The sequence below is a fragment of the Notechis scutatus genome, chromosome 2 (genome assembly GCF_049901735.1).
Source record: "Notechis scutatus isolate UNSWTSFEM ecotype Mainland chromosome 2, rNotScu1.2, whole genome shotgun sequence".
In the NCBI taxonomy this organism is placed as follows: Eukaryota; Metazoa; Chordata; class Lepidosauria; order Squamata; family Elapidae; genus Notechis; species Notechis scutatus.
This window is the reverse complement of record NC_142010.1, coordinates 197478489-197490752: the sequence shown is the minus strand read 5'-3', so window position 1 is coordinate 197490752 and position 12264 is coordinate 197478489. Positions and strand designations below refer to the sequence as shown.

General features: G+C 33.8%; 1 protein-coding gene across 1 annotated transcript in view; it reads left to right on the top strand.

Moving 5' to 3' along the window:
- The window catches only part of SLC1A1 (solute carrier family 1 member 1), a 48652-nt gene that overhangs the window by 32641 nt on the left and 3747 nt on the right, over positions 1–12264 (top strand). Inside the window, exons 3-11 of the mRNA XM_026675742.2 lie at positions 4758–4850; positions 5822–5936; positions 6729–6771; positions 7454–7558; positions 8051–8235; positions 9379–9486; positions 10246–10368; positions 10625–10819; positions 12090–12224. Coding sequence (XP_026531527.1) covers positions 4758–4850; positions 5822–5936; positions 6729–6771; positions 7454–7558; positions 8051–8235; positions 9379–9486; positions 10246–10368; positions 10625–10819; positions 12090–12224 — 1102 coding nt within the window. The remainder of the gene's footprint in view (positions 1–4757; positions 4851–5821; positions 5937–6728; positions 6772–7453; positions 7559–8050; positions 8236–9378; positions 9487–10245; positions 10369–10624; positions 10820–12089; positions 12225–12264) is intronic.

Sequence of the window (12264 nt, the reverse complement as noted above, 5' to 3'; positions counted from 1 at the left end):
ATGTATCTTTTGTACTGAAAAGTTTATATTGAAAGTTTTACCCAACCTACCAATCTAAGCTGATCAGATTGCAAGATGACTTCAGACATCATAGTAGCTTATATGGGTGTGAAAAGGATGTTCTGCTGTGGAATCACCATAACAGTCCTTGTCTTTCAATAGCGAAAAATGTGATAATTTTCCTTTTTTAGACTTTAGAACAGGTTTCCCAAACTGTGGGGTGTACCCACCTTTTATTTATATTGTTGCAATAAATCCATCTTTCCCCAAATTTCCCTTGTTTTCATTGTTCATTCTGGTGTTTGATTTTTAGGGGAGGTATATACATTAAGATTACACTAAAGACAGGTGTAATGGCAAGAAGTTTAGCAATCCCTGTTTTTAGAATGACCTTCTATTTGATTTCCAATCCTTCATATGGGATATTCTTAAAAATCCTACCATTGACCAACATGTGATATTATTAATGTACAACAAAATTTGTACAACAAAACCATTTTAGGGACCAATGTTGCATAGGAGAGCTGCCAAATTTAATTACACCTGCAAAGAGATTGAAGCAAGACTATATCCTGGCTCTATTTTGTTTATCATTTATCTAAATCCCTTGACAAAACACTTATAGGAGTTGGATTTGCACATATAAAGTTGACATGTGGGCAGCTGTCACTTCATGTAGATATTGCTGTAACCTTTCACTGAACCAAATTAGCTTCAAGAAGTTCCTCAGAACCTTGGCTCAGTTTTGTTGAGAGTTATAATCTGTCATAAATCATCAAAAAAATGAAAGTCGTGATTTTCTATAAGAGTACCAAAATCCACAAATACAGAACCAAACAACTAAGCAATTGAAATAGCCGAATATGTAAGATACTTGAAAATCCTTATTAATAGTACCCAATCCACCAACATTGCCTCTATGATCTGAAATAAAATAGCAGCTCTCCTAATGTTCTTTCACAGAGAGAAATTTTATTTCGGCTGCCATATTCATAATGAACCATGAAACTATTGCAGGGTTTTGGGTTTTTGGGGGAGAGTATACTTGGACCTTTGTTCTAACTAAAAACTTTATGAAAAAAAATCAAGAATACGAAAGTAAGAACTTTTTTCCCCTGCATGTATGACCTTAAGCTAGAGGTTGGACTACCTATAACAGAAAATAGAGATTGATCATCTGTTTACAAACTGTTTACCTGATTAAGCCTTAAATCTAGCCGCTGTGTGGCAACTTGCACTCATCAACAAAAGAACCATAGACTAAAATTTATTAATTTATTTGTGACATAGACTTTAACAACTCCTGATTCCAGTAAATAATGAGGAGGAGGAGGAGGAGGAGGAGGAGGAGGAGGAGGAGGAGGAGGAGGAGGAGGAGGAGGAGGAGGAAGAAGAAGAAGAAGAAGAAGAAGAAGAAGAAGAAGAAGAAGAAGAAGAAGAAGAAGAAGAAGAAGAAGAAGAAGAAGAAGAAGAAGAAGAAGAAGAAGAAGAAGAAGAAGAAGAAGAAGAAGAAAACAGATGATACGCAGCATAAAATGAATCCACATAAAAAAATTGAAAGGGCTCAGCCACTAGTGTTTAGAAGAATAGCTGCATTTTCAGCATCTTTTGGAACATAAGCAGGATGTGAGCCATACAGATCTGTAAGGCAATGCTGTTCCAGAGTGTGGGCACTGTGACAGAGAAGGCATCCCTTTAAGGCTCCATTAGGTGACATTGCTTAATGGAGAGAATCCAAAGTGTTCCCACTCTGGAGAATCTTACCAGACAGGGAAAAAGACAGGCAGTTCCCCAGGTAACCAGACCCTATACAAATACCCAAACTCTTTACCTATATCCTTTATAGGTTATAACAAGCAGTGTCTTGGATTGTATCTGCAAGCCTATATTACTCATAGAGCACTGGTGTCAATTGACATACTGTGGCATGCTCATTATTGCCTGCCTCAGTGCATTCTGGACCAGTCATAGTCTTAGGGTTAGATCATGGGTGTCAAACTTGTGGCATCACGTTGCCGTCACATGATGTTTTGCGATGTTTTTCCCTTTGCGAAACTGGGGTGGACATGGCCTGCATGTGACGCATTCAGCCTGTAGGCCACCAGCTTGACACCTCTGTGTTAAATGATAGAAGCAAATAATACTCAAATGGTGCATCTGATTAGTTTTTGTTATTATTAGGGCTAGATAAGGCCAAGAAAGTTAATAAGAAACAAGCCAAAGGTACTTAATTGTGTAACAAATGGAGTCATAATTTTGCTATTTTATTTCCTTCTAAAAATAACTTAGTTTTGAACAATTAACATGTGTTACTTGAATTAATTAATTCTGTTTTTTATGAAGAAAAAAATCTAACATCCATCTAAGTAACTTGTAATGTGCAATTGTACACATGTTTATAAAATTGATTTATTTTATTTTATTGGGTATATAGATGAACTAATATTCAGGTTTATAAAATGATTTATCTGATCTCTTGGGAAGTTTAAAATTATTAAATTCCAGAAGAGCAACCATATTGATCGGTTGCAACAAAAGTCATCCTCCTAGTTTCATATACAGACAGAACTTTACAGTAATGGAAAGTATAAGTAAAGATGCTTGCTTGAATGATGAAATTAAATTGTAGAGGAAAAAAAGTGTATGCAAAGCCTGATTACTGCAAAAAATGAGGATAATGTGCATTAAAATATATGTACAATTATGATAGAAATAAAATGTTTGGAAAGCAGAGCCAAAGGGCTAATAAACACATAACCTCCACTGTAGTAACTGGAATTAAAAAAGAAATGGTGAAATGGAATATTGGAGGGAAAGTTTTAGAAATTTGTAGGGAGTAAGATAAAAATGTATGATGTTACTTTAATACATTTAAGGATAGTGGTAAAAAGAACTCATGTGGTAATATAGAAGCTGTTTAATTGGTAGAGACTTAAATATGTGTATACTTTTGTATGCAGATAAAGCTATATTTAGGGTGAGAACCATCTGCAGTAGACATTACATCATACACTTTTCCTAACAAGGAGTAGGAACATAAAATTAGTATATGAAAGACAAAGGTTGTTGTGCTCAACAGGAAGAATGATGTAAACAGTAGTAATTTATATATAAATTGCTGTGTATATCTTGGTCAGATGTTTCCTAAAGATGGGAAAATGAGTGAGAAATTTTAAGACATGCAAATGCTTGCTGAAAGGTAATGAAAAGTATGTGGTCTGTTGAGAGAAACAAATATTTGTCAGAAGAAGGAAAATTATGATCGTGCATTAGTGTCCTTCTGTCAACTTTGTTAAATAAAAGTGAGAGTTGATCACGTCAATTAGTTGTGTTGGTTATTCAACTTAAAAGTAAGTTAAATGCACTGAAAAATAATTTAAGAATAAGCCCAAACAAGAGGAGTTGGGTGAAGAACGGATGATGAATGAATGCAGGTTGAGTGCAAAATTAAATTATTACAGTGAAATATATACATTGAGGCAGATTGTTCATACAGAAAAAAAATGAAGATCAAACTGCAAAAAACAACAATGTAAAAGGAATGTGAATGGATTTTAGAGGAAGAGAAGACTAAAAAGTTAATGAGATCTTTAAAATAGAGGGGTAACAAGTTTGAACACAAAAGACGATATTTGAGGCAGTTTATGGACATGGTAGAAATGAAGATAAAAAGGTATGAAGAGGCATTGTGAATAACTGTGAATAAACATGTTACTATAAATTATGTATGGCTATTTTTTTCCTTCATGCCTTTAATTTTTTTTATTACTTCTGACTGCTTTCCTGAATTTAATATAATACAAGTAGTCTTTGACTTACAACCGCAATTGAGCCCAATTTTTTTGTTGCTAAGTGAGAGATTTGTTAAGTGAGTTTTGACCCATTTTATGACCTTTCTTGACATAGTTGTTGAGTGAACAACTGCAGTTGTAAAGTTAGTAACACGCTTGTTAAGTGAATATGGCTTCCCCATTGACTTTGCTTGTCAAAAGATTACAAAAGGTGATCACATGACCCTGGGACACTTCAATCGTCATAAATACATGTCACTTGCTCAGCATCTGAATTTTGATCACGTGGCCATGGGGTTGCTGCAGTGGTCATAAGTGTGAAAAACAGTCAGATGTCACTTTTTTCAGTGCTGTTGTAATTTTGAACAGTCACTAAATGAACTGTTGTAAATCGAGGACTACCTGTATAGCTTATCTTGAACAATAGCATGATGGGAATATATGTACTAAAAGATCAGCACATTTATTCTGATTTTAAGTATTTTGTGATTCATAATAATTAAATTTCTTTAAGGCTCTTCTGATTGTTGAAAAAAGTACTGACTTTTCTTCCAGCAAGTTAAAGGAGTGGTATTTACCAAAAACAATAAAATATGCATATTGTACATGCACATGCACATTCATAGATACACTACAATGCAGCAGGAAGGAGAGCTGGGTATTAGATTTGACAGCCAAGTCAGATCCTCCTGTTTAGAACAATGTATCTTTGATTATCCATGCAAGAGATAGGCAAGAATGATAGCCATAATATTCTGCTTGTGAACTTAAAATTGATTATATAGTCAGCAAATATTGGAAGAAGAGTGCAAGTCTACTTGGATTTATGACCCAATCCAGAAAGATACGGTAATTCTTATTATAGGAAGATGAAGAATGCAGTTAAATATATCACAACTATATCACATTGTGTTTATTTATAAATATATACGCTAAAAATTCTCTTTTTCCTTAAAATCTTCCCAGGTGTTGCTGCATTGGATTCCAGTATTTCTGGAAAGATTGGCCTGCGAGCAGTTGTGTACTACTTCTTCACTACTGCCTTAGCTGTAATTTTAGGTAATAAGTAGTTCAACCCTTGAGTAATTAAATCCTTACATTTGAAATGTAGTGGAAGATTTTTAATAAGTTAGCAAACTAACAAGAAATAGTCAATTTTTATCTAACTTCGATTTACAAAGAGGTACAAACTTGGATATTATCCATCTTAGAGTGTCATGATAAACAGTAAGAGATTGCACCTCTTGTCCAGGTTATAGTTTCCATGTGCCATTTCGCAAGGATACAGATTTCTTTTTACTATCAAAATTAATATTTAACCATGTGATTGAATAGGAACAACAACTAGCTTTGCTTCCTGAAAGAGATTTTTATCAAGTTGTAGTGTTACAGATATGGGACAGTTAGTCGAATGATTAAGTAACTTGTACATATATTACAGCAGAACTGGGATGCTTCTAAATGGAAGACTTCTAATGTTATAAATCAAAATCAATCCCCTTTCTGATTAAAGAAGAAGCAAAAGTGGGGGAAGTTATGAGGATTACTAATTGAAATAAATTACAGCTTGCTATAGGTTCTGTGAAAAAAGCAGCATGGTTGCACAATAAAAGCTTAGCAGAAAGCAACATAGCTATTTTCTAATGGTTTTACCATCGTCAGAGGGGAAGCCCTAGTTCCAAAGATGTATTCCAAGGGCATTGAAAATATTAAGGATAGTTGAAACCTCTTTCACCCCCACCCCTGTCTGCTGTAAATAACCACAGTGTTTAGCAAAATAACTTAGGTTTGTCTGCAACTCTGACTTAGTAGTGTTCCGATACTCTAAGATAAAGCATTTGTTATATGTCAGAAAATAATAAACTACATGTTTGGAAGAACCAAGGCCTGAATTTACAGCAAGCATAATTCTCATCTTTCATTTATATATATCTACGCTGCTATCTTTTAAAAAATGTTTTCTGCAAGTTTTCAACTTTTCAGGCTGTGTTCTCTCGGCCCTTCCCTCTTTACCCCAACTCCAATTATAGGGATTGTATTGGTTGTGACTATCAAACCAGGAGTATCTCAGAAAGCTGATGAAATTGACAGGATGGGGAGCACTCCGGAAGTGTCTACAGTGGATGCCATGTTAGACTTAATTAGGTGAGTCATTAAAACAATGGATTACATTCACAATTTTAAAAATTGAATAATGTGAACACCTCTCTCTAAATATTCTCCTGAGAAGTGAGGACCCTACTGAATTGTGCTGAGGCATGGATTCATAGGGAGAAAATTAGAATCTCTGAGTAATTGATAGTACCTTGGAGAAATTTTCAGGAGTGACCTTTCCCATTCCAGAATATATAGCCCATTTTGCAATTTTCCTTTACCCCCTATATTTTCAGAAAGTTTTTTGAGAATGTTTCTTCATAAAATAAAATAAATCAGGCAAATCAGTTTTGCTCTGAATTCATTCCTCATTTATTTATTAAAAATGCAGAATAAATGACTTTCTCCCAGTCTCCACAGTTTTTAAAGAAGTATAGAATTGTAGAAAAGATGCAACAGTTGCAAAAGTTCAGGTTCAGAAGGCAATATATTTCTGCTTTCTTTGTGTCTGCTTTTTTTCTTTTATTTCATGGAATAATTCCTCTCTTACTTGCTGGAATTTGCTTTTTGTGTAACACAAACAACAAAGTGCTGTAAACTGACATTTTAGCGAAATGCAATATATTTGAGAGAAAGAAAGTACAGGACAGAGGAAAGTCCCTGGTAGTTAAGGGTTCGTATCTTGAACAGTTAAATAACTAAACCAACTCTTTCTAAAACTTAAGGAATAATTAGGATATACATACGGTCAAAGATTTGGAGTAAGAGAAAAAGACTTATTGCATCATGGTCCTTGAATATGTTTTCAACAATTAGATATTATCTCTTTTAATCCTTTTACAGAAATATGTTTCCAGAAAATCTAGTACAGGCTTGCTTCCAACAGGTATGTTCTATTTTTCTTTTATTTATTAACAGAAGTTCTGTGAAATTTTGGCATCTTCTTATGTAATGGTTGGGCTGTATATTATTACCTATTATTTTAGATCCTGATCCAGAAGAAATAACTTTATTTTTAGACAAGTAGACTTTGTGTGCAAAAATCAAATGAAATTATGTAATGATGAAATGTGAAAATTTATAATTAAGAATCCATTTCCTTTTCCGATAATCATTTGGAGATAAACATTAGTTGGCAGTCAGTCAACATCTATATGATTTCTTCTGGACTTTGTACCTTTTGTATCTTAAAAACAAATCCCTCCACCTTTAACTTTTCTTTCTTAATATTAGAAAATGTATCTCAATCCTAGTTTTAAGCAAAAACCATTCATCAGTTGATAGTTAGACAGATACTCATGTTATCCATTTTTTATGGATCCCTGTCTACTCTCTATACTCAGATTCTTAGGTTTTTCATGTGTAACAAGCTTTGTATTCTCACATTTAAAAAAATAAGAGAAAAAGGAACAGCAAAAAATAAAATAGATATGGTACTGATGGTGTCTTAGAATCAGTAGTAGTATATGTAAACCCTTGCCTATTAACAAAGTTTTATAAGAGCTTTAAAAATAAACATTTCCTTCATCATTCTCCACTAACACAACACATGTATTTTTACCTTCCAGTATAAGACCAAACGTGAAGAAATAAAAATTACAAGCACAGATAAAAATGGAACCTTTCCTACAGATGAACCAATCACAGCTATAATGCCAACTGAGAGTTCACAGGTAAAGAGAAGGCAACTGTGTCATTCGGTTGTGGCACAACAGGAAGACTCCTGTATCCTTAATTGCTATTAGTATTTAAGATGTTATTACATGATTAGTTGCTATTGTGTATTGTACAACATTCACACTACTGAAATAATACTGAAATAATTTGTATAGTGAAATTCAGGTTGTTAAAATAATGGCTAATAACAAGAAGCTGGAGATAGGAGTTTCTGTAGGCGGGGGAGAATATCTGCCTGATAATAGGCCCAGTGTCATGATCAAAGCTCCCCCACTTTTAATGAGCTGCCCTGGTTGGTAGCAAAGTTAACCCCTTTAAGATCAAGCTACAGATCCCCTATGATGCTATATAGTCAAAAAAATAATATACAAGCAAACCCCTAGCAAGGTTAAACTGCTCCCAGACAAGAGTTTAATTGTTTAATCTTCATCTTTGCAAAATATGTTATTGCTAGTTGAACATTTCTGTCTTCCCTTCTCAACCTACAGAACAAAACTAAAGAATACAAAATAGTGGGCATGTATTCGGATGGTATTAATGTGCTTGGATTGATAGTCTTTTGTCTTGTCTTTGGAATTGTTATTGGGAAAATGGGAGAAAAAGGACAAGTGCTGGTGGATTTTTTCAATGCCCTGAACGATGCCACAATGTATATAGTTCAGATTATTATGTGGTAAGTGGGAGAGTGTCTTTTCATTAATTCCTTTTACTACTTGGTTGCACATTTCATCCAAGAGCAGGAAAAGACTTCAAAAAGCCTGCCACCCTTTGAGAAGATATGGCTGCTTTGCTCATGCATTTTGCAAACCTCACCTTTGAATGCTTTGCACTGGGTAGCTACATATGGGACCGATGTGTATATGTATCTAAATAATTTAAAATAACATAAGGATCCATATAATAAAAATAAAGTATCTACCTGGAAGTTTGAATAGCTTGATCAAACAAAGTATCATTTTGAGAAGTTGCTTCTTATGCTAAGTTGAATTAATTAACATAGTCGGCAAATAATAGAAGTAATTAGTATTTCACTAAAACTTATGTTCCAAATTATGAATTGAATGCAGGTTTGATCATGCTTAGAATAGATGCATGGAAATTAATGAGATAAATTACTCATCAGTAGCCATAGTTGGATGATTTCCATAGATAAAGCAAATTTGGATTTAAGATTATAACTTAGTGGATTCATTTATCTAAGGGACATATCCTATTTTTTGTGGAAAATGGTACCATTCTTATTTAATAAGTTGAAGTTGAATAAATACAAACCAAATAATTCACAATCAGAATCAATTGTTTTGATAGCTTCTGAAATATTGGTTGTGGATTATCCTATAAGATTTTTACTTAATTATAATATATTAATGGTAATACTGTTTTTTAAACGAATAGTTAAATAGATTTATATTAGGAATGCCAACATTGAATAATTGGTTCTACTCAAAGGATTAGTATAACCATTATCCAATGACCCTCCTAATCTTTTGAATGTTTTAGAAATATTACTTTTTGTTCATCAAAGTTTCCACTCAAACCTCTGGAAGAAAGCTGCCAGCAATTATCTTACCATGTGGTGAGGATCTTTGGGGGGAAATCTTCAGCTAAATTATCTAAAGAAACCCAGTATATTTAGACACCCAGAACTGTCCATTTAGTTTTTCCATCCTTTACAATAGATGTAAGAAAAGTTAGATCAATATCCTGTCTGTGAAATAATATTACATTCCTCTGCCCTGTGTATACTTGATATATAGAGAGAATTGTGTTGCAAATTATCTTGGCATAAATTGCAATGTTTCTTTGTACATTCTAGGTATATGCCTCTAGGTATTTTGTTTTTGATTGCTGGAAAGATAATAGAAGTTGAAGACTGGGAGATTTTTCGCAAATTAGGTCTTTATATGGCCACTGTATTGAGTGGGTACGTTATTCTTCTAATTAATAATATTTATTTTCTTTTTAATTTGAATTGATAAATCAGTTTTTTCTATAGTTAGGGGAACTTTCATTGTATTGATCCTCACTGTGTTTCAGATACATTGAAAATATACTGAATTAAGAATACAACATTTTAAAGTCAGTTGTTAACTCTCAGGCAATATATTAAATAAAAAGGTTGCCTCATATATGAAAGATAAGAGAAAGCACTTGAATCTGAGTATTGACATGGCCGGTGAATTATTCTTAGGCTGCATATTCATGGTCTGAAATCCTTATTAGATTCATGTACAATAGAATATTATTAGTTACACAAGTGGGGAAGAAATGCTGGGAGAATAGAGGATTTCCTAATGCATGTTATTTGCAAATACCTACAAATGTGTTTCAAGAAATTTGCTTAAAGAAGAGATGGGAAGGTTGCTTCATTCCTTCTTCTCTGTACCACTTTTCAGTTATCTTCATAGAACACGAAAGACAGCCAGATTGATTTACATGCATTTAATGATGAATTAGTGACTAATTGAAAGTTTTTACTAGTACCTAACAACATTCTGCTGAGCAGGATGCCTTCTGTTATCAAATACAAAAGGGCTAATTTGTGGTTGAGCCTAAACAGCTTTATGGATTCTAGGAAAATCTGCTGCTCTTACCGTTGATAAATTTTGAAACACATCTACGTCTGTTCACTAAGACTCTAATATTAAATATTACAGTAGTTAATGTATGTTTCCTGTTTCAGACTTGCAATCCATTCTGTGGTAATTCTACCACTAATATATTTAATCATAGTGCGGAAAAATCCATACCAGTTTGCCATAGGTATGGCTCAAGCACTATTGACCGCACTCATGATTTCTTCCAGGTAAGGATAACAATTATTTTTCCTATGCTTACATTTAGCTCTGGGGTAATAATATAAATGAACTTACACATGAATTTATTTTAGACTTACATTTTATATTAATTTAGACTTTATCCCATACATGCTGTATTTTTTATTGATGTTAGTTTCATCTTGATTTGACTGTGAAATTACTAATAAATTCGTGCATTGGCTTGTTACTGACCTATTTTTTTCTCCATGTCTATTTTTTTCCCTCTTGATTTGTGGGATTTAGTTCAGCCACTTTACCCGTAACTTTTCGCTGTGCAGAAGAAAAAAATCATGTTGACAAGAGAATTACTCGATTTGTTTTACCAGTTGGAGCAACAATCAACATGGATGGAACTGCACTGTATGAAGCAGTGGCTGCCGTTTTTATTGCACAGCTTAATGACTTAGAGCTAGACATTGGCCAAATAGTAACCATTAGGTAAGGATTATGCTGTATCACATATTTTACTTTTTTTTCATAGTTACCATTGTCTTTTTTTAATCTATAATGAAAATGAATAAGAGTATCTTCATGAATGAATCAGATAATTTTATTGTTGCAAGGTCATCTAGCCTCCTGAGATGAATCTCCTGTAAAATTATGCTTTGTGCAATATACTCATAAGAACAAGACCTCTGGTCACTATTAAATTGTGGCATAACAGTTTTACAGTTTTACTTAACAGTAAAACTCAACTTTGTGCTCAGTGGATTATCTTAGCACTCAAACCCATTAGCTGTATTCATTACTAATTTACACATTATGTTGCTAAATTCACAGTATCACAGTATAATTTAACTGTATTACTGAATTAAGATCATTTTATTTGGACACCATATTGCCTTTGATAATTAATTTCAAATATCCTATGTTATAAATTGCTTGACTTGATAGACAACAGAAATAGAGGCAAGATACAGAAGAGAGGTTTGTAGCTTCATGACAGAGCTAAAAGTTGTTGGTTTTTCAAGCTGGGACATTTTCTCTTCTGAATACCATATTCTATCGAGCAAGTTGGCTCAGCTGGCAGTAGTTAGCAGTGTAGCACATATCTTCAATGTCAAAATATTTCTATGAAAGAGCAATTAAAGAGTCTGATTCCATGTTTGGAGAAGCTAGTAAGAAAAGGATCTCAAGATAGGCAGCTCTAAAAAAATGGAAAATATGGAAATGGAAAAAATGGAAATAATAACACACAATTTGTAAGCCATTCCTTTGAGCAGGTAACACTGTTTATTCCTGCAGCCTCCTAATTTTCAACATTCTTGTATCACTTACAGGTTCCTTTCCACCACCTAGTATTTACAGCATTCATTTTAAGTTAATGTTACCATCCCAGTGCCCCAAAAACATCTCTAAAAACATTCCTTCCACCATTTCCTACTTTAATTTCATCCAATTATTTCATTACTTTTATTTTTTTATTCCATTCATGCTGTTCAGAAGCACCTTGTTTTACCCTTTTCATCCACTTCCCAAATAATTTTTTCCTTTGTTTCAAAATCACTTTGTGTCTCCTCTTGGTTTTGCTAATTGTAGTTGATTACAAAGAAACATGAATCAGTGATGTGGTAACAGCTGTAAAACAAGGCAAATGCAGTTTCAGGCTCCATCAATAGAAATACACTTTCCACATACACTGTACCATTTTATGGTCTGTTGGTCAGACCCCGTCTCAGTTATTGTGTCTTTTTGATTTGGGATGCAGTGTGACAGCAACAGCTGCCAGCATTGGAGCAGCAGGAGTACCACAGGCGGGCCTTGTTACCATGGTGATTGTACTGAGTGCAGTAGGACTGCCAGCTGAAGATGTTACCCTCATTATTGCCGTGGACTGGCTTCTGTAAGTTCCTACACTTCTTATGCATCTATTTACATGAAAA